Source organism: Brassica napus, chromosome A9, assembly GCF_020379485.1.
Source record: "Brassica napus cultivar Da-Ae chromosome A9, Da-Ae, whole genome shotgun sequence".
In the NCBI taxonomy this organism is placed as follows: domain Eukaryota; kingdom Viridiplantae; phylum Streptophyta; class Magnoliopsida; order Brassicales; family Brassicaceae; genus Brassica; species Brassica napus.
The window spans coordinates 34407777-34431186 of NC_063442.1; the positions used below are offsets into that span (position 1 = coordinate 34407777).

Consider the following 23410-nt stretch of genomic DNA (forward strand, 5'->3'; position numbering starts at 1 on the left):
TTACGAGTTACATAACATATTTGTTTTACCTATGAAAATGAGTAAACAAACCAGCATCGACAATCTGAACTCTATTTACACCAAATACACTTCACCAAACACGACAAGAGTTTTTCACAAAAGACAATATCAATCAACAATGTCTCGTTGGCACATGAAAGAAGAGATAAGATCTGGATCAGCAAAGTTCATGAGCAAGTCAAGATACTGCATAGCTTCTTGAGGTGTGAGACCTTGAAGGAGGAAATCAAAGACATTAGTATGAGTCCCTCTCATAACTTCCAACCCTTGATTCATCAGCTTCTTCTGCTTCTCTTTCCCCATCTCTGCAGCTTCCACCATCGGTAGCAACTCTTTCTCCTCCTCTTCAAAATGAGCTTTACACATCATCTATTCAAACACCACCAACAACTAGTAAGTTTCATTAAAAAAAAAAACCAAAAAGTCAAGTACTGTCCTGTTACCTGTAATGATTTGAAACGAGAAGCAAGACTAAAGAGCTCCTCAGAACATATCCCAGAATCCATTACAGCAATCGATTTTATATACTCCTTGATCCCATTCATCAACGGTAACTCTCTCCCATGTTCTGCGCTTGCACTCTTACACATCCCTGCAAGAACTCGAAACTTAAAATACACGAAATAAATTCATACGAATCAACAAAAACCTCTTTCACCTCGATCAACAGATTCAAGAACAGGGAAGAGGACTCTCTCCTCCATCTGAGCGTGCTCAAGCATCATCTCCTGCAACTGCGTATAGCTCTTCGCGAACTTCCTAATCTCCATCTTCGGCGTCCCCACGGACGGATCAACGGCTCTCCTCCCTCCACGTGCCGCTAAATCCTCCGACCACCTCAGCATCCTCTCCACGTGCCACGTCATGCTCCTGTGCTGAAGCCAGATCGTCTTCACTACCGGCGGCGTCGCCTCGTCGAAGCCTTCGAGGTTGAACTTCCATATCATCAGCCTCGGCTCCGGGAACTTTTCCTCGATGTAGCGGAGGAGAGCGTCTTGAGTTCCCGACGTTTTCTCCGATCCGATTTGGATCGTCGGCTTCTGGTCTTCGGAGGGGACGAAGCGGAGGTTTACTCTCTTGTGGAGGAGTGCGAAGCGGAGGTATGAGGTCGTGAGACTGTTCGACGGTCCGTATAGTTTCACTGTGACGGTGGAGGTCGCCGTCGCCGTAGCTGTCGTTTCCTTAGCTGAAGGCGGAGGGATTGGGAGTCGAGGAGGAGGAGCGGGAAGGTGAGTTTGTGCTCCGGCGGCGGGAGAGGCTACGGCGACGGGTGGAGGTTTGACGGCGAGGTCAAGAGGAGAGATCTCAGCGGTGGATACAGAAGAAGTCGAGAAGCAGTTTCCCATTTTTCGAGACGGAATTGGAAAACGTGTGGGAGAAATATAGAATCTAAGAGAGACGAAGAGGAAAGCAAGAGAGAGAGAGAGAAAGGTGATGACTAGAAGGAGTGAGCTGCAAGCAATTGGAGTGAGAGAAAGATGAGAATGAGAATGAGAATGAGGTGAGATTGTTGTTGAGAAGAAAAAAAAGGTGTTACGCCATTATCACACACACACCAAAAGCTTAGGATACATGAATTTTATTCCTCTCCCCGATCATAGTGTTTCCCAAAATTTAATATTTTAATAACTTTTTTGTTTCATATACAAAAACAAAATTGAAAATCGAGATTTCGATCGACTCTTTGGGACTTTGCGGGGATCACAGTAATAATAGTCGTCGTGACTAGACCCAATTACGTTTAATGCTGCTTATATTTGTTTGTTTCTGATTATATATTTGTTTTTTTTATTTTTAGCAATTTGACCAATTTAGACAAAAATCATTATGTTTTTAGTTATAGAAGAAAAGAGGAAGAACAAATGTTTTTTTTTTCTTTATTGTCTTATTGATTGAGATTTTACTAGTGAATATGACAACTAATTTTGCCATTTATAGTGGATTAAACAGAGATCTTCGTAATTAGTTCAAAAGTGGCATATAATATCTAGTTATCAATTTTGTAGGATCTGTACACATAAATGTGAGCTAGATGAGTTTTTATGGGCTATGTCATGTCTAAAGGACCAAAGTATATCATCAGTGAAATTTGAAACAGATTGTATGAATCTTGTCAAGATGGTAGAGCTCTGGACTGGCCTGCTTTTAGATCAGAATTACAATATTTCCAAAATATTCAAGATCAGTTTAACGTTATTTATGTAGATTTTATTCATAGATCCCAAAATGTCCATGCGGATTGTTTTGCCAAGTGAATCTGAACACGTGAAAATCTATTTTTTCATGTAAATTATGATCTGTCGGTAAATGTTTCCATCTGAAATCCACTGCAACCAATCTAATACTCTTTTCGTTTTATTTTAAATGTCGTTTTGAGTTTGTGCACAAAGATTGAAGAAACAATTAATTTTTTATATTTTATATATAAAACATAATTACATATACACCTAACCATATTTTAACAAATAGAAAAGTAAATTGTTAAATAAAATTAATAATTTTGCATTGAAATTTGAAAACGATACTTATTTTGTAACATAAATTTTTTTCTACAACTACATTTAATATGAAACGGAGGGAGTATAACTTAATAGATGGTATTTGTAGAAAAGAAAAATCAAATTTCTTGGGTGCAGCATTATAATTCAATATTCAAATCAACGCTGTTCTGGACAAGCTCTATTTTATTAAACATTTTCTTAAATATTTAAGACTAATTGATAGCTATAAGTTTCAGTGGTTATCCTTAAAATGCTAATCTCAGTGTCAGTGGTTAGCCAACTACCTAAGGTTTTGATAGAGAAATGGAGAACCAAAGATACTTTAAACCTCTTCTATGACATCAGAACCGGCCCTAGATTTAGAAGGCTCCAAATAAGGGAAAATAACTGGTCCATTTCTGTTAGAAACTGGCCCAAAAGACCTGCTAACTATACAGCAAACGCATTTTGCTCAAAAATCGTTAAAAACAGTTCACGTGGTTCTAGTTGACAGTGTAAAGATGCAAATGTGCGGTGTCTACACCTACAAAACTGCAAAATATATAAGTTCAGACAATTCTATCTAGTAGAATGATTTCTAATACCGTGCAAGTATCCATAAAACCTGCACTTACTAGAGTAGCTCATCAGTTACTATATACTTTTATCTGTTTATCATATGGTATATTTTAAAAAAAATTGTTTGCTTATATTAGTTATATTATCAATGGGGATAATTTAAAATATTTCTCTTTAATTGATTTCATTATCCACTTTATAAACGAGAAACAAGTATCAGACATGGAGAATGACTTTGTGCCTTTCCCTTTTTTTTTCCAGCCCATGTGATCTTTGCCCTTACTTACCTCCCTTTACGCTTCACCTTTTGCTCTTTGCTTCATCATCCACAGAGTTCAAAGGCATATATGAAAAGAAATACAATATGCTTTTCTGAATCCTTATCTTGGTTTATAACATTTTTTAGACAAGTATTTTAATATATAAATGCAAACAAATTAGCACTGATACAAGAGTCGGTTATAAAGACATTCATTCACCTATACAAACAACACACGCCAAAACTTGAAATCACAAAAAGCTTCTTTGTTATATATTGCATGATAGATAGCTTGTGGGAATGATGATGATGATGATGATGATGATGATGATATGTTCCAACATGTACAAACATGAGCATGTGTCTTACGTGTGTAAACAAGGTGCAGATACAAACATCATGATGAGCATTTAAAACCTCCACAAGCAACAACCCAAACGATGAGAATAAAGGACATGACAGCACCTCCCACCATCAGCTTCATCTGCAGGCTCTGTATCCACATCTTCCTTCTTAGCTGCCTTCCTTGTCTCTGGAAGCTATCCGCTTGGAACTGAAGGTTCTCGCTTTTGTCAACCAGAAGTTCGATTTTCTCTCCTCTGTCCAAAACCTGCAAACATCCACATCCACAGAAACCATTACAAAAAGGATGAACCAATCTATTGTGGGAGATACTGTGACAAAATTCTCATAATTTGTTTACACTAACTGGTTCTATTCTAGTTTGCGTAACCTTTTCCAACACCAAAAAACTGGATTATGTTGACAATTATTTGGAGATACTCTGTTTAGAACGTATTGGACTTCAAACTTAAAGCAAATACAAACATAATCCATAATGCAAAAGCAACAGGTGATAACTTGACTTGAATCATAACTATAGCACAACTGATTCATGTTATGAGAAGCAAGGGTGTTCATGCTATAATGATCCCATCTATCTTTTACTCTTCCCCAGTAAATTCCTATCCAGATTATATGACTCATTGGTAATCTTGATGAACCAAAAGACATGCATTCAAAAGAGAACATCAAACAGTACCATTTTTCCTAGAAATAAAATAAACGGGCCAGTCAAAGACTCATTAGCTGCATGCAACTTCTTAATTCCTAACAGACTCAGAACATCACATATTTAAAAGTTGACTGGCGTATGGACAGATAACAGAGTAATCAGCACAAAATACACCTTACCACATTTAGACTAATGTATAATGGTTGCAAGAATAAAAAAAAAATTGAAATTTTATCTGTAGAACTACCATGAAAACCGAATCCAGTTATTTGGTGTCAAATAGACTTCCAGAAGTTGGGACATGTTTAGTAATTTTTTCCTACAATTATTTCTAAAATATCGTTTGTTGATACCTTGCAGATAAAACTACTTTCACCTCAAACCAAAAATACAAGAACGGCGTTCTTAATATGCAAGTTAAAATATCTCAGCTTCTTTGCATCTGTTAATTATAAACAACAAAAGCATACCTTCTCAATGTTGTCCATCATGATCCCCTTGACATCATTTATTTGAGCCTTCAACTTTGAAAGTTTGCTCATCTCTTCTGGATGGCTCATACAATACTGCATATGCTCCTTAAGTATAGGCCTGTTAAAAGGGAGCAAAATAAAAACACTATAAAACACTTTTTTTTCAAACCATAACAATCACTGATAATCAGAAACAGACATTAGCTAGAGAGACAGACCCGAACTCCCTGTCAAGATTGTACGCAATGCTAAACCGATCACCAAACAAATCATCGTCTTCGTCATCATCATCAAGAGGATGCAGCTCATCGTTCTTTATACTCGCCGCATACCGTTTCTTGAAGTCTTCTTTGACACGTTCAAGAAACACAAAAGGAACACTTCTTCCCGTGGACTCATCAGCAACCACAAGAAACACTAACATATACACACACACACACAAGAGTAAGTATACTTGCTGCTATTGAGCATTGAGTACAAACTAAAAAGGCTAAGAAAGCTCACCAAAGCCATTGTGGACAAGGAAATTGAAAGTGTGAGCATCGCAAGAGTAAGTATACTTGCTGCTATTAGTGGGAAGCTTCTGGAGACATTGAACAGCGATGGTGCTGAAGTTTCCTGAATAAGGAGTGTGCTCCGCTAGAACAACGGTTCCTTTGGCGACGAAGCTGTATATCAAACCCTTCTGACTCATTTTTTGAAGCCTCTGGAGAAGAAGTCAACCACCAATACACGATCAGATCTGGAAAATGGCAAAAAAATACCAAAATAGATACGTAAACATATATATATGGAATCCCAAGTGATCAGGTCAGTTATAGATCACGCAAAACGAAAGCCTAAAAAACAAACAACCAAGATGATGAACAGTTATAGCTAAATCGAGCGGGAATCAAACGAGCGAGAGAGGAAGAAGGAGAGTGAGTACCTTCAGATTTGGCTAGGTGATGATGATGATGATTGGAGGATTATGCTCAGATTCTGTGGAATGAATATGCAAAGAGACGATGTGCTGCTCTGTTATCAGAGACGTAATGGCATTACTTAATGCTTTGATTATTAATTCAACACTTTGAATACAAAACAAAAGTAATTAGCATACATATATCGTTTAATTGATTGCTTTTCGGTTTATCCATTTCGGTTCTTTGTTTTTTTTGTTGGTTTAAACTTTAAACCATATCCATTCTTTCCTCATTTTGGTTTATATATTCATTCTTTTCGTTTCAAAGTGTATACACCGTAACTTTGTTCGGTTTTACGGTTTACTTTCTATATTTTTCATTTAGCTCAGATAAACCTCAAATAGCTGGTTTATTAGATATCCAAAATTAAAACAAGGGAATATGATACTGAAAATAAACCTGATTATCTATTTGTATCTGTAATTTTAGATTAATGAACTATCTTCTCAACCCATGTATCAACTTTAATCTCATAAAAATGAATATTTTATGTTTTGAGGGTAACTTCACTAATAGGAAATATATCTGCAAATCTGCAAAACTCCAATCGGACATCATCCCACCAAATTTCGTGTAAATTCATCTTAAATGGAACACTAAAAATTACATCATCCCATCAAATTTGGTATAGAGTGAATAGTATTACACTAAATTTGATGTAACACTATTCATTACACCAAATATTTAATATACATATTTTACTGTAGTTATTTAATAATATAGCCCAATTATTATTATTAATTAGTTCAAATTTGTAACTAAACATAAATATACTGTATTATTTGTATTTTTAATTATTTTTACATAATTAAAAAAATATATTTTATGTTAAGTAAGAAATCACTAAATGGTAATATTTTATATTATTAAAAATAAAATATCATAGAACTCTATATTTTATTTTTAATACTATAAATTTTTAATTAGTATTTTATAAAACATAAAAAAATTAATAACATAGGCTGGATAAGATTAAATTGCATATTAAATTTGAAATAAACACTCAAAACATAAAATAAATATATTATTTTGTTATGTACTTTTCATAATTAATAGTTTGTAATTTTTAATATTTATATACAATAAATACATAAAGTATAATATTGTTAAACCAAAAATATAAATATAAATAAATTATATAAACGTAAAAATTATAATTTTTTAACAAAGATAATATCTAAGTTTGATAAATAATTATTTATCAATTATAAATAATAAATTATTAAAACTGAAAAATATAAAATAATATATATATATATATATATATTATTTTTAGTGTAATATTTGGTGTCATGGTTGGAGATGACAAAAAGATGACACCAAAACATCAAATTTGGTGTAATTTCAACACTTAATTTGATGTCATGGTTGGAGATGCCCTTATAAGATCATCTCCAACCTAATACTAAAACTCTATTTTAATGTGATTTGGACATAAAAGCTTTTTCTAACCCAACATAAAAAAATCGCATCATTTTAGTGCAACACTATAATTTTGATATTATTTACTACACTAAAATACTATTCACCCCACTAAAACACTATTTATTTATTTTATTAGTAAACTAAATGAAAATCAAAAACATAAATACATATAATATTATAAAGGGATCTCTATTATAAATAGCTTTTATTGTGAAGTTTGGTGTTGTGGTTGGAGGAATAATTTTTTTAGTGCTGAAACTACACTAACATAGTGTAATTTTAACACTAAAATAGTGTACAAGAGAATTGGAGATACAGCAAGAGAATGGTACAAGCAAACAAAGTTGAAAAACTAAACAATAACAACTTTATTAATCAAATACGTTTTCCAATCCAAAAGATACTGTGGACAATGCCACAAATTATGATGAGCCAAAATCAGTAAAAGCAGCAAAGTTTGGAGTAAAGTGACAAAAACATGCAAACACACAAGAAAACACAGTGACTACTACACTTGTATCTTCAAAAAGTAGTCCCACACTGTTTTCAGACAATCTTTCAGCATGTCTGAAACACATTTCCCCTCCACATTTTCCTCCTGACATTGTAAACAAAAAAAAAACTATTGTCACTTAGTTGACTATACTATACAATTCTAGGAAGCATGAATGTTACCTTGAGTAGTTTGCTTAAGGCTCTTAACTTGAGAAAAACTTCCCTTGACGCTCCTCCAATTCCAGTTCTAAAATCATACCGATCAGCCTCTCGGACTTGAAGCCTCAATGTCTGGTTTCTGTATGTAGTTGTGACGGTATGCCATACGCCGCAAACGCTGTAACGATCACCACATGATAATTTCCCAAGAGGCCATTTTAACCCACCTTTAACATTTGGATCTATCACTGCTGAAACTGTCAGTTCTTTGAGACTTTTGATCTCATTCTCCTGGATACAATCAAAAAGATAAAGTTACTTATTTAAAATTTATATACTAAGCTTCATTTCATTTTCTTGGATACTATAAATGAAATATAGACCAAACTGACTCACTGATAGATTGGTCAATGTCCTTTTTGAATCAACCGATAGCCTCATGTCAAGATCTTGGTCAAGGCAGGATACATCGATAATCAAGTGCCTCAGAGCATTAAGCTCCGCCTGAAGAAGATACACGAGACAGGTTCTAATATCATAACTAAAAATGTGGGAAACCAGAAGAGGAAAAAAAGAAACTTGCCTTATAGAAATTGAGTCGTTGATGTTGTTGGTCCACCATACATTTACAAGAGATGGTTATATCAGGACGAGTGTTGTCAAACACCTACAAAACCATAAACCAAACTTCAAACTTTTCAAAATGAAACAACGGACAACGATTTATTATAAAAGGAAAAGAAGACACCACCTTCACATGATACAACTCCTTGGTCTCTTCAACAGAGAATCCCATCTTAGGAACCACTCCATACACAGTGTTCTCGACATATGACTTTGGAACATTTGTACGAAATGATCTCTTGAGTTTTTCCAGCACCCTTTTAGTTACGTTATCATCTCGTAAAGTGTCTGATGAGTTATCTGATCTGCACCATATAGATACATATGTGAATGTTAACTTGAAAGTTGCATGTTAGATCAAACTCGTGTATCAAAATATAACGTAAACAAGACTTTGTCTGCCTAACTGCAAAAACAACCTAAGGTAATTACAATACTCTTACACTAGACCAAAACAAGGCTTATCAGCTATCACTAATCTGCACCATATAATAAAGTGTTTGTGTAAGAAAATTGAGGAAAAGTCAAACTCTTTACCCATTGAATACAGCTTTACCAAACCTAGTGATCAATCTGAGGTTGACATCATCTGATGCATAACGTAGGAGCGTCTCCTTTGCCCTACCAAATCCCAACATAAGATCATTCTCTACCTTCTCTGCTACCCATAGCCATGGATCTTCCAGTTTTCCGGACTCGCTCTTCGCTAACATTACCAACGGTTTGTCTTCTGACTCTCTTCTCCATTCTGAAGAAACGGGGACAAGTTGAAAGCTGTTGTTGTCCTCTGAACCAACGAGAAACCACCTGGAGATGAAATCGTTTGCGTAGATTATCTTTGTATTTTTGTGTTTTGTAAGAAGAGAAGGTGGAACAGAGGATGCCCTGAGTGCTACGTTTTCATGTCGTTTATGTGGAGGAACGTAAGACATAACTATTAGAAATTTAACGTCGGTATCAAAAGAACTCGAAATCTATTCAGGACGAGTCACGAGTGTGAGAGGAAGAAACAGATCATGTCTTTTATAACGACTAGAGAAGAGGAAACTGGAACGACATAGTGAAACTGGAAAGACATAGTGAAGTAAAGTGGAAGAGACGGTTTGTAGTCTTAATCACTAGATTTTACAGCCTTGGAAAAGAACATATATAGTACTAGGGTCGGCCCGCCCTACGGGCGGGATATTAGTCAATTTGATATTCACTAAGAGCATCTCCAACCCCACTTCATATTTTACTCCAAAATTGAGAAAATGGAGTGGGAAATGGAGTGATGAACAAAAAATAAAAGCATTACTCTATAAATGGAGTAATCCTTTTATTTTTTGTTCATTACTCCATTTCCCACTCCATTTTCTCAATTTTGGAGTAAAATATGGAGTGGAGTTGGAGATGCCCTAAATGATCGAGTTGAAATTTGTTTTAAGATTCAAAAATTTGGTTATCTGTTATGTGTTACTTATTAGTATGCAGTGGTATAGCTGTTTTTCGATTATATTTGCTTTTGTATTGTATCAAATTAACTAATTGTCCAACTCATAATTATAGATGTACAAATGTGGTTTGTGATAAAGTTTGATAACAATACTGTTTTTTTTTTTAATTCTTATCCATAGTGGAGTGTGCATTTGTCAGAAAGATGCTTATATCAACTTTTATGTTTTTGCGTATGGATTTTAAATATATATTATTTTGTATAATGCATATTTGCTCTACAACATTTGCTTGTAGACTAAAAAAACTGTTTTCTATATTTTAAAAAAAGAAAATATTTAGTCTAGAATATAACATGGACATATGTATTGACTATATATAGAAGTTGGATGTTATTTTAAAATGATATATATATAGAGGTTTTTCAACCATTACTTCACTGGCACAAAACATTTATAACTGCAAATACCTTCTTTTAAAAGCAAAACTAATAAAAGCGTGTACAACAAATGTATTTTGATATATATTATATGCATCAAGTTATAAAGATTTGAAACATTGCAAAACTGTTTGGAGCAAAGTTTTTAACTTCACGATCTTTATCTTGACGTCAGTTCAGTGCCGGCCCTGGCCACAAGCAGAAGAAGCATGGACTTCCAGCCAACACGATAATAAGTATTTTCGCGGCCACATATTTATAAAAAGTGGTTTTAGCCTAGTGGTTCTAAGAGAAATTACCAGTACTGGAGGTGATGAGTTCAATTACCCCTGACAGCTTTTTGTTTTATTTTGACCCCAAATATAAAATGGGATACGTGTCACTCCCATAACGCACGACTTGATGACGTGGCATCACAGGAGGGAGGCGAACATATTTTTATATATATAGATCCCACTCGTCTTTCAATTTCTATATTCAACGTCTAGTCATTTTTATACCGGTAATAGTAGTAAACATTTAAACGAGATGTTCTGGGAAGAACATTATATCTTTTTGTTAGAAATGTTTTTTTCTTATCAAAAGATGCACTGATCATCCCTAGACCTATCTATAGTCACTGGATTTTGTTGCTAAATGCTAACCAAGTGTAATGAGTAGTATTTGTTTGGTTAATTTGATCATATATTCTTTACATCTTAGGCTACACAAAGTGTGTCAGAACACTCGCCATGTTTGATGTTTCTTCCGGTAATGTGTGAAAGTTTTTAATTTAGCTAAGCTATTATGCTAGCAATTAAGATAATATTGTTGTTTAAGAAAACGGCTTTTGCTTTTATAATGTTTTTTATTCGTTTGCTAGCTAATGTTATTTGAAATAGATACCAAAACCGTGAAGAAGGGGTTTATGCGCAACCTGCGGTCTTTGAAGGCTAGTTGACAGTCCCGTACATGTGATATCATTAACTGTATCCACTTACTCATGTACAAATGTAATTCCTGTGCTCTAAGAGTGTGTCAATAATTTATTGTAATTCAAATTTTATTTACTTAATTTTTCAATTTATAAATTAAGGTTTGAAATCTGACCTGTATTATTTACAATCATAATATTTCATTATAATGTAGTCAATTATATATAACATATAGTATTACTTTTTTCTATAGACAGTTAACTATCTACATTTACAAATATTTCAACGAGACATTTTACTGGATAGATATAGATGCGATCATATAGATATGTTCCAGTTAAGCGTTCTAATTCTAAGTGTAGACTTTGGGTTACTACCAGTTAAGCATCTAGCATTTTTTGGAAAAATATGCATCTAATTTAGCTAGGCTACAACTTATTCAAGAGACTATATATATCTTACTTGATATACTATATTTTGAACATTTAAAATCATATAAATAAAAATCTAGAAAATTTTAGTATTTAATAGGTCAATTTGATAGATTTTTGAAATATTGATATTTAATTTTCAAGATGGAAAAAGACTATACATCTTTCATATAGATGAAAAATATTTGTATTTTACCAATTATCTTTTCTAAAATAAAACAGCTACCTATAAGATTCCATAATTTTAAAAATAAATTTTCAAACAAAATCAAATTAAGATTATTCAATTCCGGTTTCTTTTTAACACTAAAAAGTTTTTTTAATCATATTGTTCCAAAAGTAAAATATATAACTTATGTTCTAAAAAATCTAAACAGTCATCTACACATATTTTAGCCGTTACAAATTTATAAAGCTTGAAAATTATTTCGTGCTCCCTCTGTTTTACAATAATTAATTTTAAAGTTTTTACATACCGATTAAGAAATTACTAATTTTTATTCAGATTATTTTTATTTTCTTAAAAAATAATAATTACAACTAGTTCAACCAATGAAAAATCATATTACAGAATATAAATGGTCTTAAACATCAAATTATATTTATTTTCTTTACATAAAAATTTGAAAACATCAATTAAAATAAAACAAGAAATAATTCTAAAACATCAATTAAAGTGAAATGGAGGAAATATAACTTGTAGTTAGTTCGACGGTTTTAGTCAAATCTTGGCTTCTATAAATGTATGCTATATTATTAACGAACAAAAATTTATTTGTTTTAATTTAATATATTAAATTTTACTATAATTACTAGCTTTAAATAATTTTATAAATAATTTTACATTTAATTTGTTATCATGATTAGCTTTACTTAAAAAAATTTAATACAACTCAACAGTTTGATGTAATTTATACTTAGTTACTCAGCATTTTCAATTCATATTTAATATTAGAAAACTGACATATTTTGTTATTTACAATCATAGTATTGCATTACCATTGACTCAATAATATCACAATATATTACTTTATTTTGGATTCCAAAAAAAAAGATTCCCAGTTTTTTTTTTAAACTAGTCAATAATTGCCAAAACATAAAACGTACAAAAAATTAATGTATGGAAAACGTACAGAAAATCAAAATACAAAAACAAAATAAGGGACAGCGTGGAGAGTAAAGCTATTGGTAGCATGGCTGCAACAGAAGGCCAAGTGTTTGGTCTTACACCTATTTTTTTTTGTTTTTAACACTTTGTTAATCAAACCCATAAGCCCTTTTACTCCCCCTGAGAGTCCTGAGGGTTTTATTTAAACTTCCCCTTTCTCATCTCCTCCTTTTGGTAAAGCCACTCCATTCCATTCCCCCAAACACACAAAATCTCATTCTCTTTTTTTCTCATAGTTTTTTTTAATGAAGAGACCCTTAACCACTTCTCCTTCTACCTCCTCTTCTACTTCTTCTTCGGCTTGTATACTTCCGACTCAACCAGAGACTCCAAGGCCCAAACGAGCCAAAAGGGCTAAGAAATCTTCTATTCCTACTGATGTTAAACCACAGAATCCCACCAGTCCTGCCTCCACCAGACGCAGCTCTATCTACAGAGGAGTCACTAGGTTGAGAGAAAAAAAAATTAAATGATTGATTCTTTTAGATTTGATTTGAGTTTTTTTTTTTTTTCTAAACTGCATTTCGATTGCATGTTTCAGACATAGATGGACAGGGAGATACGAGGCTCATCTATGGGACAAAAGCTCGTGGAATTCGATTCAGAACAAGAAAGGCAAACAAGGTTCTTGATTTTTACAAAAAACCCATCTTGATTCTGTAATAAAGATCTGTCCTTTTTTTGTTTTAATCTGATTTTGGTTTCTGTTGTTTGATCTCAACCTCACTGCCTCACTCTGCGCCTTGTTCTTCTACTCATCAGTTTATCTGGGTAAATTTTTTTAAATTATTTTCTTTTAAATTGAGAAATTAAAAAGAGTTTGATTTGGTCAAGAGGATGAACGAATGGAATCTCAACTGCTCTGACGCCGTAATTGCAGGAGCATATGACAGCGAGGAAGCAGCAGCGCATACGTACGATCTAGCTGCTCTCAAGTACTGGGGTCCCGACACCATCTTGAACTTTCCGGTAAGAAAAAATAACTTGATTGATTGATGCATGTTTGTTCTTGTTGAATTAACTTAAAAAAATGATCCAAATAGGCTGAGACGTACACAAAGGAGTTGGAGGAGATGCAGAGATGTACAAAGGAAGAGTATTTGGCTTCTCTCCGCCGCCAGAGCAGTGGTTTCTCTAGAGGCGTCTCTAAATATCGCGGCGTCGCCAGGTTTCTCTATCTTTTGTTACTTACGTGTTTGTTTTTAATTTGATTTGGAAAATTAATTATACCAAAATCAGGAATTAAAATCTTCCTTTTCCGCATTATTTGAAAAAGTAATTAATAGGGTGGTGACTAAAGAAAAACAAATCAAAATAGGAAATGTGATTTTTTGGGAATTAAAAAGCTGGACTTTATTTTCCTGAAGATTTGCTTTCAGAAAATTCTCTCTCTCTCTCTCTCATAGTTAACTTTTGTTTAAGTACTTTTCCTGCAAAACAATTGAGATGTTTATTGTAATTTGTAAATATGTGATAGTTATAGCTTGATTTTCGCAAATGATTTGTTACATGTATTAAACATTTTTTGTTATTTCTTTCCCATTTTATATTCTGAAAAAAATAAGAAAGTATAAAAAAGCAAATTATGGGAAAACAGGCATCACCATAACGGAAGATGGGAAGCTAGGATTGGAAGGGTGTTTGGAAACAAGTACTTGTACCTCGGCACTTATAGTACGTACATCCTTGACTCTTTATTCTTAAATAATAAATTGTTTTAAATAATATCAGATTAATTTTAAATTTTTTTTAAGAATCACTATCGTAATCAAATATTTATAAGCTACTGGGCATAACGGATCCTTTAAAAACAAAAACTACTCTGGTATTTGATTTGAAAATAGATATTACAATGTTTTGAGTTAGTTTATATTTTATACGAGTTTTATATACTTGTGATTAAGCAAATAATTATTTGTTTAGTTGGTCAATTAGAATAAACATAATGGGGAGGCAGTGAGTGGGGGTTTACACACTCACGTGAGACGAGAGTTTTGACATCATGTCCCCTCACTTCATACTAATTGATTTTTATCTTTAATAAAATCAACATTTTCAGAGTATTATTTAACTATGTGATCCCTGCATAATTACCTTTTAAATTCTGCATTTTGTGGATCCAATACTCTGAACACAAAAATTAAAAACTCTGCAGAAGGGAATATTAACACCAACTCTTTACTGAAAAGTAATACTACCCTTTTTCAATTCTTTTGATCGGGTCCTTAGGTTATTAATGGATCTAACTTTGAAAAGAAAACAAGTTAAAAAAATTTAAGATGTTTTTAAAGTTTCTCGGATTCAGTTTTGCAAAAATATAGGCAGTGTTATAAGTTATAACAAAAGGGTACATATTATTCAGATTTTTTTTTAAAAGGAAAAAAAATAGGAGAGCCAGGAGCATAATAACAAAAGAAATGAAAGTAGTAGATGTGAATAAATGTATAGAATAATGTAACGTTACAAGTGTAAGGGCGCGTGTAGCGCGTAGCTCACGTGGTAACACTCTCACTTCATAAAAAGGACAAATTAGTTCAGAGGGGCTAGGACCAAACCCGAGGTCGATCTGGTCTACTTTTTTGTTTGTGTGGTGGTTCATTAAAGAATGGTTTTAAGAGTTGAGTCTGTTCTCAGTAGCAGTCACGAGCCCGCACGTGCATGTTTCATCTCTCTCTCTCTACCATATCTTTCATCTTGTCCTCAGGAACAAAATCTGGTCTGCTTTATTTTTAAATGTAAATTATAGTCTTCTAACATCCTACTTTTATAGCATTTTTTTTTTCTGTGGAAATCTTCTAAATTTATTGTGTAAAATTATGAAGTTAATAGTGATAGTTTTTACTTATTAGAGCTTAGAGTTGACACTAGGTGGATATTAATTATTGCTAATTAGTCAGTAATTGTACGTTCGTGTTAATTATTTATATATTGTTGCATTTGTTTAAGCTACAAACTTGGACTCCTTTTAGCGTTTAGAGCGGCGGAGAGTGGAGTAGAAATGGTCTCGTCCACGCCTCAACTCTATACGCATCTCACACACCTATAGTGTAACCCTAGTTGTCCCCACTAACACTTCACCTAATTCCCTTTGGTGTTTTGTCTTTATTAGGCATCTTAAAATTCTAAAAATAAAACATTAAAATACATATTGAAACACATGTTTGGTGAAGTAACAAACAATTATGTGAAAACTGTTACTTTCAAACACGCTGACTTTGTTTGGTTGTGCAGATACGCAGGAGGAAGCTGCAGCTGCATATGACATGGCGGCTATAGAGTACAGAGGCGCAAACGCAGTGACCAACTTCGACATTAGTAACTACATCGACCGGTTAAAGAAAAAAGGTGTCTTCCCATTCCCTGTGAGCCAAGCCAATCATCAAGAAGCTGTTCTTGCTGAAGCCAAACAAGAAGTGGAAGCTAAAGAAGAGCCTACAGAAGAAGTGAAGCAGTGTGTCGAAAAAGAAGAACCGCAAGAAGCTAAAGAAGAGAAGACTGAGAAAAAACAACAACAACAAGAAGTGGAGGAGGCGGTGGTCACTTGCTGCATTGATTCTTCGGAGAGCAATGAGCTGGCTTGGGACTTCTGTATGATGGATTCAGGGTTTGCTCCGTTTTTGACGGATTCAAATCTCTCGAGTGAGAATCCCATTGAGTATCCTGAGCTTTTCAATGAGATGGGGTTTGAGGATAACATTGACTTCATGTTCGAGGAAGGGAAGCAAGACTGCTTGAGCTTGGAGAATCTGGATTGTTGCGATGGTGTTGTTGTGGTGGGAAGAGAGAGCCCAACTTCATTGTCGTCTTCACCGTTGTCTTGCTTGTCTACTGACTCTGCTTCATCAACAACAACAACAACAATAACCTCTGTTTCTTGTAACTATTCTGTCTGAGGGGGGAGAGCTTTGCATTTCTAGGTTGAATTTTCTATTTCTTTTGCTTCTTTTTTTTTTGTTGAGTTCTGCTAGGGTTTGTATTCTGTTTCAGGGCTTACTCATTGGTTCTGACAGTCAATGTTTAGCTCTCTTTTCCGCTCGTCTATTCTTAAGATAAGACAAAAACTTAAGAACTAAATGAACCATAAAACGGTAGTGTTCACAGATTGCAATTGCATGGCCAATATAAAATGGATTCAGAAACTGTTTTACCTTAATCTACAAAATATTGACTTGGGCTAAGCCCCAATGGAGATAAAATTTAAAGTTGAAGAATCATAAAAAGTGTATCTATAAACTACTGCACTTAAGTTCTTGGAAAGCAAGCAAGATAGAAAGTAAGCTTAATCTCAGGCATTAATACAAAGGGAAACTACAGTACTTCAAAGGCTATTGCTTCTCAGCAGCAAGCCAGCAACTATAACTAATATGGGATGTGTGACTACTATTTCAAGTTAAGAAGTGTGACGTGCATTCAAGCTTCTAGTTTTGTACATAATTCATATCAAGCTAATTATATTTAGTCCTCAGTTTCTTGAATTCATGTAACCTTCTGAATTAAAAGATAGCCAATCCTCCAGCTAAATGTGAAATCATACGAGCTGCCTTAGTCGACCTTTTTGATAAAATAAAGGCAGAACCGACTATGTAATATTATTGTCACCATAATATAGGGATAAAGACGGAGTAAGAGCATTTCCAACGAGAGTTTAGAAAAAGTTTTTACCTATAAAAATAAATAAAAAATAATCAAAATTAGGAGAGAGAACAAAATGAAGTTATTAATATAAGTTTTTAAGAACCGGTTGAGTATAAAAGAAAACAGATGTCACTCTACTATTGTTTCATTGGTATAACTAAACCTAAATAAAAATAAAATGATTATACTAATAATAGGAGTATTTTTTTTTCTTTAAGAAACTTACACGTGTTCAAACCCATTAATGGTGTTCTAAGGGCAGGCTAGACTAGTGTGTCATAGTCTTTTGAGGAAAAATTCACTCTTTAACACTAGGTGTATTTCTACCGGGATTAACCGATAGAATAAAAACCTAAAAACAAGGAGTACGTAAACGGTAAGTAGGAGGTAGTGAATACTGCATAATATTATACATAGTGTTGAAAACGTTTCAATCCACAATAAGTCAAAGCAGCAAGCTATTGATCACACAATCCATACTTAAGGTTCTAAGAAATACATAATTAAGCAACATGATAGTTTAGGGTTGTATACAAACACCAGCCTTATGCTTTTCAAGTAGTTATTCAGTAGGTAGATAATGACAAACACCAGCAACCTTTTTTAACCATTAATCATTCGAGAAGGTGGAAGGTAATGATGTCAGAGGCAGATGGTGCATGAAGGGTATGGTTGGGGTAATGGTGATGATGGTTCTGATGGTAACGAAGAGCGTAAGCACGTGATCCTTCGATTTGATATCCAAGAACCGAATCGTAGTCGCCTCCATTGTCTACTAGGCCATAGTGAGGATCTTCTGCTCTTAGCTCCTATTTCATCAAAGAAATTATATTAAAAGCCATATATATTCCACATTCAACATTGTTAACTCCAAGTGACATGACATGTTGAAGTCATTCACTAAGAGAAAACGTAAGAGTGACTCCATCTCAACACACTTCTATTATGCCTAAAACAAAAACAAAAAAGAGGGAAACAAGAGACAGTACCAGCTCATGTATGAGATTCTTTTGTATGTCTTGTTGACTTTTGTTCTGCAATTGAGTAAACCAGAAGAGAAACTATGAAGAGACTGAAATGATTAAGACTCTTAACTGTCTAATCCACTTCACTTTCATTTAGCTTTTATGCCATCACTATAATATACTCTTGGCTTTTCCTTTTATCAATTACCTTAATTAGAAAATCCTCTTCCATGAATTTAACAAAAAATAGTAATATTTTAACAAAAGCTGATTATATTTTAAAATTTTCAAAATATTTGGAATCAATTAATCGTAGTTAATTGGATTCTGAAGTTCCCATGAGTCGCTTATTCTTTTCATTTTATAATTGTAAGAAACTCATGCTAGGTAACAGTTTCCAAACACAAGAATACTTAATTAAGAAGATCTACTAATCTCGTTATCAAATATACGTTAAGATTTAAAGACTATAACTATAGAAAAATAGAATAAAAAGTTAAGTTTGAAAAGTTGGATGCCGCAAACAGTGACATGCATGGTTAGATGATAGTGCTATCAACAGTTTTAGCAAGGGCATAATATCACATCACACGAAAATATTGAGACAAATAGTATGATAAAAATGCAAAATGAGTGAAGATAGAAGAAGTTTTGACCTTTTTCTTGGTGGTTTCGATCTGATTCCCAAGGGATTTAAACTGCATGATTAGCATACATATGGATTAATAAAAATAACGGCTCACATGTAGCAATTTCAACAGTAACTAATACAACAAAAGTCTTCTAACATATGTAACTAAACTCAAAACAATTCGAAATCTGGAAACGGATGATAAGATTGTTAATTAAAACCCTAGATAAGGGCAAATATGATTATACCTTGCGCTCACGAACGAGTTTGAAAGTGTTTTCCATTTCTTCCTCAAGACTACGAAGCTCCTGAATATCAAGTTCGTCCAAACACTCACCTAGCCTCTGCCTACAATTAATAACAAAAAATTATAATTTTATAGTTTTGATTTTTAAGTTTAAAGAGAGATGATGAGAGAAGAGAAAGAAAAAAAATACTTAATCTGAGTCCGGAGCTTTCTATTTGTCTCCAACAGCTTCCTCTTGGTTTCTTGCATTCTCTACAAGGACGAATAACCAAAATTCACAAAACCAAAGAAAAAAACACACATGTCAAGAACAAGAATCAAGATCTAAGAAGAAGAAAACCTCATAGTGTGCGCTCCAAACATCAACATCGGAAACGGTTTGGTACAGATCTATGATCTCCTTTGTTCTATAACCAACAAAACAAAACACAAAAAGTCATTAACTAGAAGAAAAGTAAAGCATTTAAAATTTAGTTTTAGAGAGATTATGTACGTGGTGTTAGGGCTAATGAACTCATGAAGCTTGTTAGAGCTAGAGAACATGATAATCGAAACCCTAGCATCACACAAAACCGTAAGCTCGTGAGCTTTCTTGAACAAACCATTTCTTCTCTTGGAATATGTTACTTGTCGGTTGGTCTGGTTCTCTATCCTCTTGATCTGGATCTTCCCTCTCGCCATTCTTTCTCTTTTTTAGTTTCTGTTTATCTTTAGTTGAAGAGATTTGGCGGAGAGGACAAAGAGATATAATAACAAGAAGAAGAAAGAAGTGAAAGAGAAAGAAGTAAAGGACCAACTTGAGTTGCTAAAAATAGAAGGTATTGCCGAATCCATGAAAGGTAAGTTCAGAAGTTGATGAAAACTAAGTGATAAACTTTCCTTTTTGGTAAGTGGAATGGACATATATGATGGTTAATCACAAGACACTGCTTAAATTAAAATCAATTGCCTATAGGTGGAAGAGGGGACCGAAGCTATAAACGGGACTAGTTTGCTTTCCGTTTGTTTATTAACAGAGCTCCGTTAAGTTTCTACGTTGTTTAATGTTTACACGATGACATACTTAACGTCGTTTGTAAACGTCAACTCAGTGCAGGTGAATTTGGTTACCTATTTGCCCTTACCCTAAAGTAAACTAAAGTTTAGGTTTGAACCAAGTTTATATCTTGTTGGTTAAAAGCAAAGATTGTACTTTTGTTTGCTGAATTAAGGGATTAATGTTTTTTAATTCTTTGATTTGACTTGATGGGAGTTATTTAACCAGGAAACATATATGTTTCCTGAATGATAACAATATTTATTCCTTATTTGCCTTTGTAACGATGCATGTGATATAATATAAACCAAGGAGTTTAAGAAAATATTAGGATGTTAGTAGAAGTTAAAGGTGTATAATAAAATATCTACAAAACATGTTTCTGTGGTTAAAGGTAAACATTACAAATTTTTATAGTTTTAGTGCTAATATCCTCAACTAAATTATTTAACTGTTTTTTCATTAAAAAGACGGAATTACAAACAAAGGATAACATAAACAGTTTGAAAGTTAGGATTTAAAACATTAAAATATTATTTAAGAGATTTCTTCTAACTCAAAGATAGTTGAATAGTTTTATCTAAGCCTGAACATTTTACCAAGATCCAAAACCAAAATCGAAACCGATCCAAAAATACCGAGTCTGAAACTGAACAAAAAATTTACAATTATTTAGTTGGGTCCAAAATTTCTCTACGCGAAGGAAATAGAACCGATCTAATTGATCCAGACCAAAAAACCGACATGGATATATTTGACTCGAAAAACTAATTTATACATAACCAAAAAATATGAATATCCAAAACTATGATTCTACGTGTTCTATTTTATATATTTTAATTTATGATTTAGTTGTGATATTTTTGGCAGTATTTATTATTATTTTGTAACATTTTAAGTAATTTTAAATTTTAAATGTTAAATTTAGAGTTCAAATTGTTAAATTTTAGTTATTAACATTTTGATTATTTTTACAAAATTTTAAATAAATATGATCGATTTCACCTAAATTTTGATGAAGTTTGAATACTTTGAGTTTTTTTGGTCTTAAGTATTCTCGAACCCGACGTGAATCACATGGAAAATAGGTATTTTACAAATCTTTTAACTATAGATCCAAACCAACATGGACCTGAAAAGTCCAACCCAAACCTGAACATAATTTTTTAAAAATACTTAGTTAAATTTAAATTTCTAGAATCCAAAAAATTCGGATTCGAAAAGAACCGACCTTAACCCAACCCAAAAACTGAATGCCTAGATTTATCATTTTAAATTAGATTTTATTTCATCAAACTTGCTATAATTTGAGTTTATTTTCTCATAAAAGCCTAAGAATGGAAGTATCAAAAAGATGACTCCGCGCAAGGTTTCATTTTAGAGTTAAAGATCACGATTTTGAGTTCTACCACCGTGATCTCATTCATAGTCGGTCAATGTAGACATCTTAAATGATACTCGACACATACGAGCAGTACACATCTAGCTAGAACCTATCACAACACGACTCAATCTCTGATTCTGTCTTTGTTCATTATACACTGAAAAGGGAACACAGAAAGCAGTTTCACAACTCTAGTTAGTCACTTAAGATATCTGATGTTAGGAGTTTTCAAGGCTCCTAAGACAAATGTTGTAGTATAGAAGATTGTCGAACCAGTTCTGAGGGATATCAAAGCACTGAGAATGCAAGTACTCACTTAATCTAAGTGCAACCAATGATTTAGATGAGTTTTAGACTACTACTAATACTAGAAAGCAATAACAGAATGATACTTTCTTGACTAAGGGAAAAGAGAACTCATGGGCATAGGGATTAGACTTTGGGTGATCAAGTATCGAACTAAGGATGACAAATGATCAATCAAACTATCAACCTTAAGCCTAGACATAATTCTAAGCAAGCTCTATGTCTAGATGAATGCTCATTTGCTAACATATCTCAAACATCAAATGTCTTTGGTTGAATAATATGAAAGCAATCATTACTAACAAGTCTATTAGCTATCTTAGCATCTTTAACAACAAATGTCTTTGGCAAAGTATACTAAAAGCCTAGGAGAGTTGTCTCGGGCATTTCATCGAACACCTTTCGGGTGAGAAATGCCTAAGGATCAACAACTGAGTGGCCAACTCAGAAGATGCATTATGATTACTCTACTAGCAAGGAAATATGAATGATCTACACTAAAACATCCTAGCTCTAACCTAATCACCCTTAATCTCCCTAACCCATGAATTCAAAAGGTGATTACTCACTAATCTCCATGATTCCTCTTAAACCCATATTGGATTTCAGATTAATCATGTAGAGAAATAGATAAGAAATCAACAAGAACACAAGAACATAACAAATCAAAATCCAAGAGATGAACTTCTCAAGAGAGTTCTTGTGTATTTCTCAATAAATCCAAGAGATGAACTTCTCAAGAGAGTTCTTCTGCCACTGGTGGCTACAAAAGATGTTTAAAACATAGGTTTTTGAAATGTAAAACGTGCATAATGAAATGACCAAAAGGCCCTTAAGTAAAATAGAAATCGAGCAGATAATAGGCGCGGAGCGACCTCGGCATGTCGCTCCGACAAGTCGCTCCGGCCTTCGGGAGCGACCTCAGTGGGTCGCTCTGAGAGGTCGCTCCAGGCTTCGCTTCGTGCCGTCTCGCCATAGAGACGCGAGCGACCTCGGGGTGTCGCTTTGGGAGGTCGCTCCGAGAGGGGCGTGAGATGCGAGCGACTTCGTGGTGTCGCTCCGGGAGGTCGCTACGGGCTCGTTCTCGCGTCTCCGAGTGATGAAACCGCGAGCGACCTCTCCCTGTCGCTCTGGTAAGGTCGCTCCAATAGGGAGGTCAGAGCGAATTGGTGGTGTCGCTCCGGACTGGTCGCTCCATGCCTTGCTCGCCCAATGACCACTCTAAACACTCCTTTTTGAGCTCCAAATGCACCCAAATGTCTCCAGAAACTCGATGTGGTACTCAAATACCTGATAGAGACATATGTATGCAAAATGCAACCTAA

General features: G+C 33.9%; 5 protein-coding genes across 7 annotated transcripts; 1 reads left to right on the plus strand and 4 right to left on the minus strand.

Moving 5' to 3' along the window:
- Positions 1-7: 7 nt before the first annotated feature.
- On the minus strand, positions 8-1737 carry BNAA09G34220D. Its single transcript, XM_013853037.3, has 3 exons — positions 680-1737; positions 465-613; positions 8-390 (listed from the first exon to the last, which is right to left on the minus strand). The coding sequence occupies exons 1-3, from the start codon at positions 1365-1367 to the stop codon at positions 130-132; spliced, it is 1098 nt and encodes a 365-aa protein (XP_013708491.1). The 5' UTR covers positions 1368-1737; the 3' UTR covers positions 8-129.
- Positions 1738-3584: 1847 nt separating this feature from the next.
- Positions 3585-5910, minus strand: LOC106412018 (vesicle-associated membrane protein 727). 2 transcript variants are annotated; one of them, XM_013852905.3, is made up of 5 exons: positions 5756-5910; positions 5332-5569; positions 5046-5244; positions 4825-4945; positions 3585-3949 (listed from the first exon to the last, which is right to left on the minus strand). In XM_013852905.3, the coding sequence occupies exons 2-5, from the start codon at positions 5519-5521 to the stop codon at positions 3737-3739; spliced, it is 723 nt and encodes a 240-aa protein (XP_013708359.1). In that variant the 5' UTR covers positions 5522-5569; positions 5756-5910; the 3' UTR covers positions 3585-3736. The 2 variants fall into 2 exon arrangements, with proteins under 2 accessions (XP_013708359.1, XP_013708360.1); XM_013852906.3 differs by having other exon boundaries at positions 5332-5533; positions 5756-5899.
- Positions 5911-6613: 703 nt separating this feature from the next.
- Positions 6614-9768, minus strand: LOC106414947. Its single transcript, XM_048741141.1, has 6 exons — positions 9052-9768; positions 8623-8783; positions 8491-8538; positions 8268-8375; positions 7893-8162; positions 6614-7815 (listed from the first exon to the last, which is right to left on the minus strand). The coding sequence occupies exons 1-6, from the start codon at positions 9425-9427 to the stop codon at positions 7726-7728; spliced, it is 1053 nt and encodes a 350-aa protein (XP_048597098.1). The 5' UTR covers positions 9428-9768; the 3' UTR covers positions 6614-7725.
- Positions 9769-12967: 3199 nt separating this feature from the next.
- Positions 12968-16916, plus strand: LOC106412187 (ethylene-responsive transcription factor WRI1). Its single transcript, XM_048741142.1, has 7 exons — positions 12968-13329; positions 13423-13505; positions 13644-13652; positions 13762-13850; positions 13925-14049; positions 14479-14555; positions 16113-16916. Exons 1-7 carry the CDS (start codon positions 13127-13129, stop codon positions 16772-16774), a joined length of 1248 nt encoding a protein of 415 aa, XP_048597099.1. The 5' UTR covers positions 12968-13126; the 3' UTR covers positions 16775-16916.
- Positions 16917-17902: 986 nt separating this feature from the next.
- Positions 17903-20094, minus strand: LOC106414228 (floral homeotic protein APETALA 3-like). 2 transcript variants are annotated; one of them, XM_013854914.3, is made up of 7 exons: positions 19853-20094; positions 19700-19766; positions 19550-19611; positions 19361-19460; positions 19138-19179; positions 18506-18550; positions 17903-18325 (listed from the first exon to the last, which is right to left on the minus strand). In XM_013854914.3, exons 1-7 carry the CDS (start codon positions 20038-20040, stop codon positions 18131-18133), a joined length of 699 nt encoding a protein of 232 aa, XP_013710368.1. In that variant the 5' UTR covers positions 20041-20094; the 3' UTR covers positions 17903-18130.
- Positions 20095-23410: the final 3316 nt, after the last annotated feature.

Bases quoted from the DNA above. Each gene is read 5' to 3' on its own strand.
- BNAA09G34220D (XM_013853037.3), bottom strand. From the start codon at position 1,367: ATGGGAAACTGCTTCTCGACTTCTTCTGTATCCACCGCTGAGATCTCT. The intron at 614-679 runs GTGAAAGAGGTT...GAGTTCTTGCAG, and splicing joins TCTTGAATCTGTTGATCGAG to GGATGTGTAAGAGTGCAAGC. The intron at 391-464 runs GTAACAGGACAG...GTGTTTGAATAG, and splicing joins CTCGTTTCAAATCATTACAG to ATGATGTGTAAAGCTCATTT.
- LOC106414228 (XM_013854914.3), bottom strand. From the start codon at position 20,040: ATGGCGAGAGGGAAGATCCAGATCAAGAGGATAGAGAACCAGACCAAC. The intron at 19,461-19,549 runs GTATTTTTTTTC...TATTAATTGTAG, and splicing joins AAGCTCCGGACTCAGATTAA to GCAGAGGCTAGGTGAGTGTT. The intron at 19,180-19,360 runs GTATAATCATAT...CTAATCATGCAG, and splicing joins AACTCGTTCGTGAGCGCAAG to TTTAAATCCCTTGGGAATCA.
- LOC106412187 (XM_048741142.1), top strand. From the start codon at position 13,127: ATGAAGAGACCCTTAACCACTTCTCCTTCTACCTCCTCTTCTACTTCT. The intron at 13,330-13,422 runs GTTGAGAGAAAA...TGCATGTTTCAG, and splicing joins ATCTACAGAGGAGTCACTAG to ACATAGATGGACAGGGAGAT. The intron at 14,556-16,112 runs GTACGTACATCC...TTGGTTGTGCAG, and splicing joins CTTGTACCTCGGCACTTATA to ATACGCAGGAGGAAGCTGCA.
- LOC106412018 (XM_013852905.3), bottom strand. From the start codon at position 5,521: ATGAGTCAGAAGGGTTTGATATACAGCTTCGTCGCCAAAGGAACCGTT. The intron at 5,245-5,331 runs GTGAGCTTTCTT...TGTATATGTTAG, and splicing joins CCTTGTCCACAATGGCTTTG to TGTTTCTTGTGGTTGCTGAT. The intron at 3,950-4,824 runs GTATGCTTTTGT...GGATGTTTGCAG, and splicing joins TGATGGACAACATTGAGAAG to GTTTTGGACAGAGGAGAGAA.
- LOC106414947 (XM_048741141.1), bottom strand. From the start codon at position 9,427: ATGTCTTACGTTCCTCCACATAAACGACATGAAAACGTAGCACTCAGG. The intron at 8,784-9,051 runs GTAAAGCTGTAT...ATAACTCATCAG, and splicing joins CAGATTGATCACTAGGTTTG to ACACTTTACGAGATGATAAC. The intron at 8,163-8,267 runs GTGAGTCAGTTT...GATTGTATCCAG, and splicing joins GGACATTGACCAATCTATCA to GAGAATGAGATCAAAAGTCT.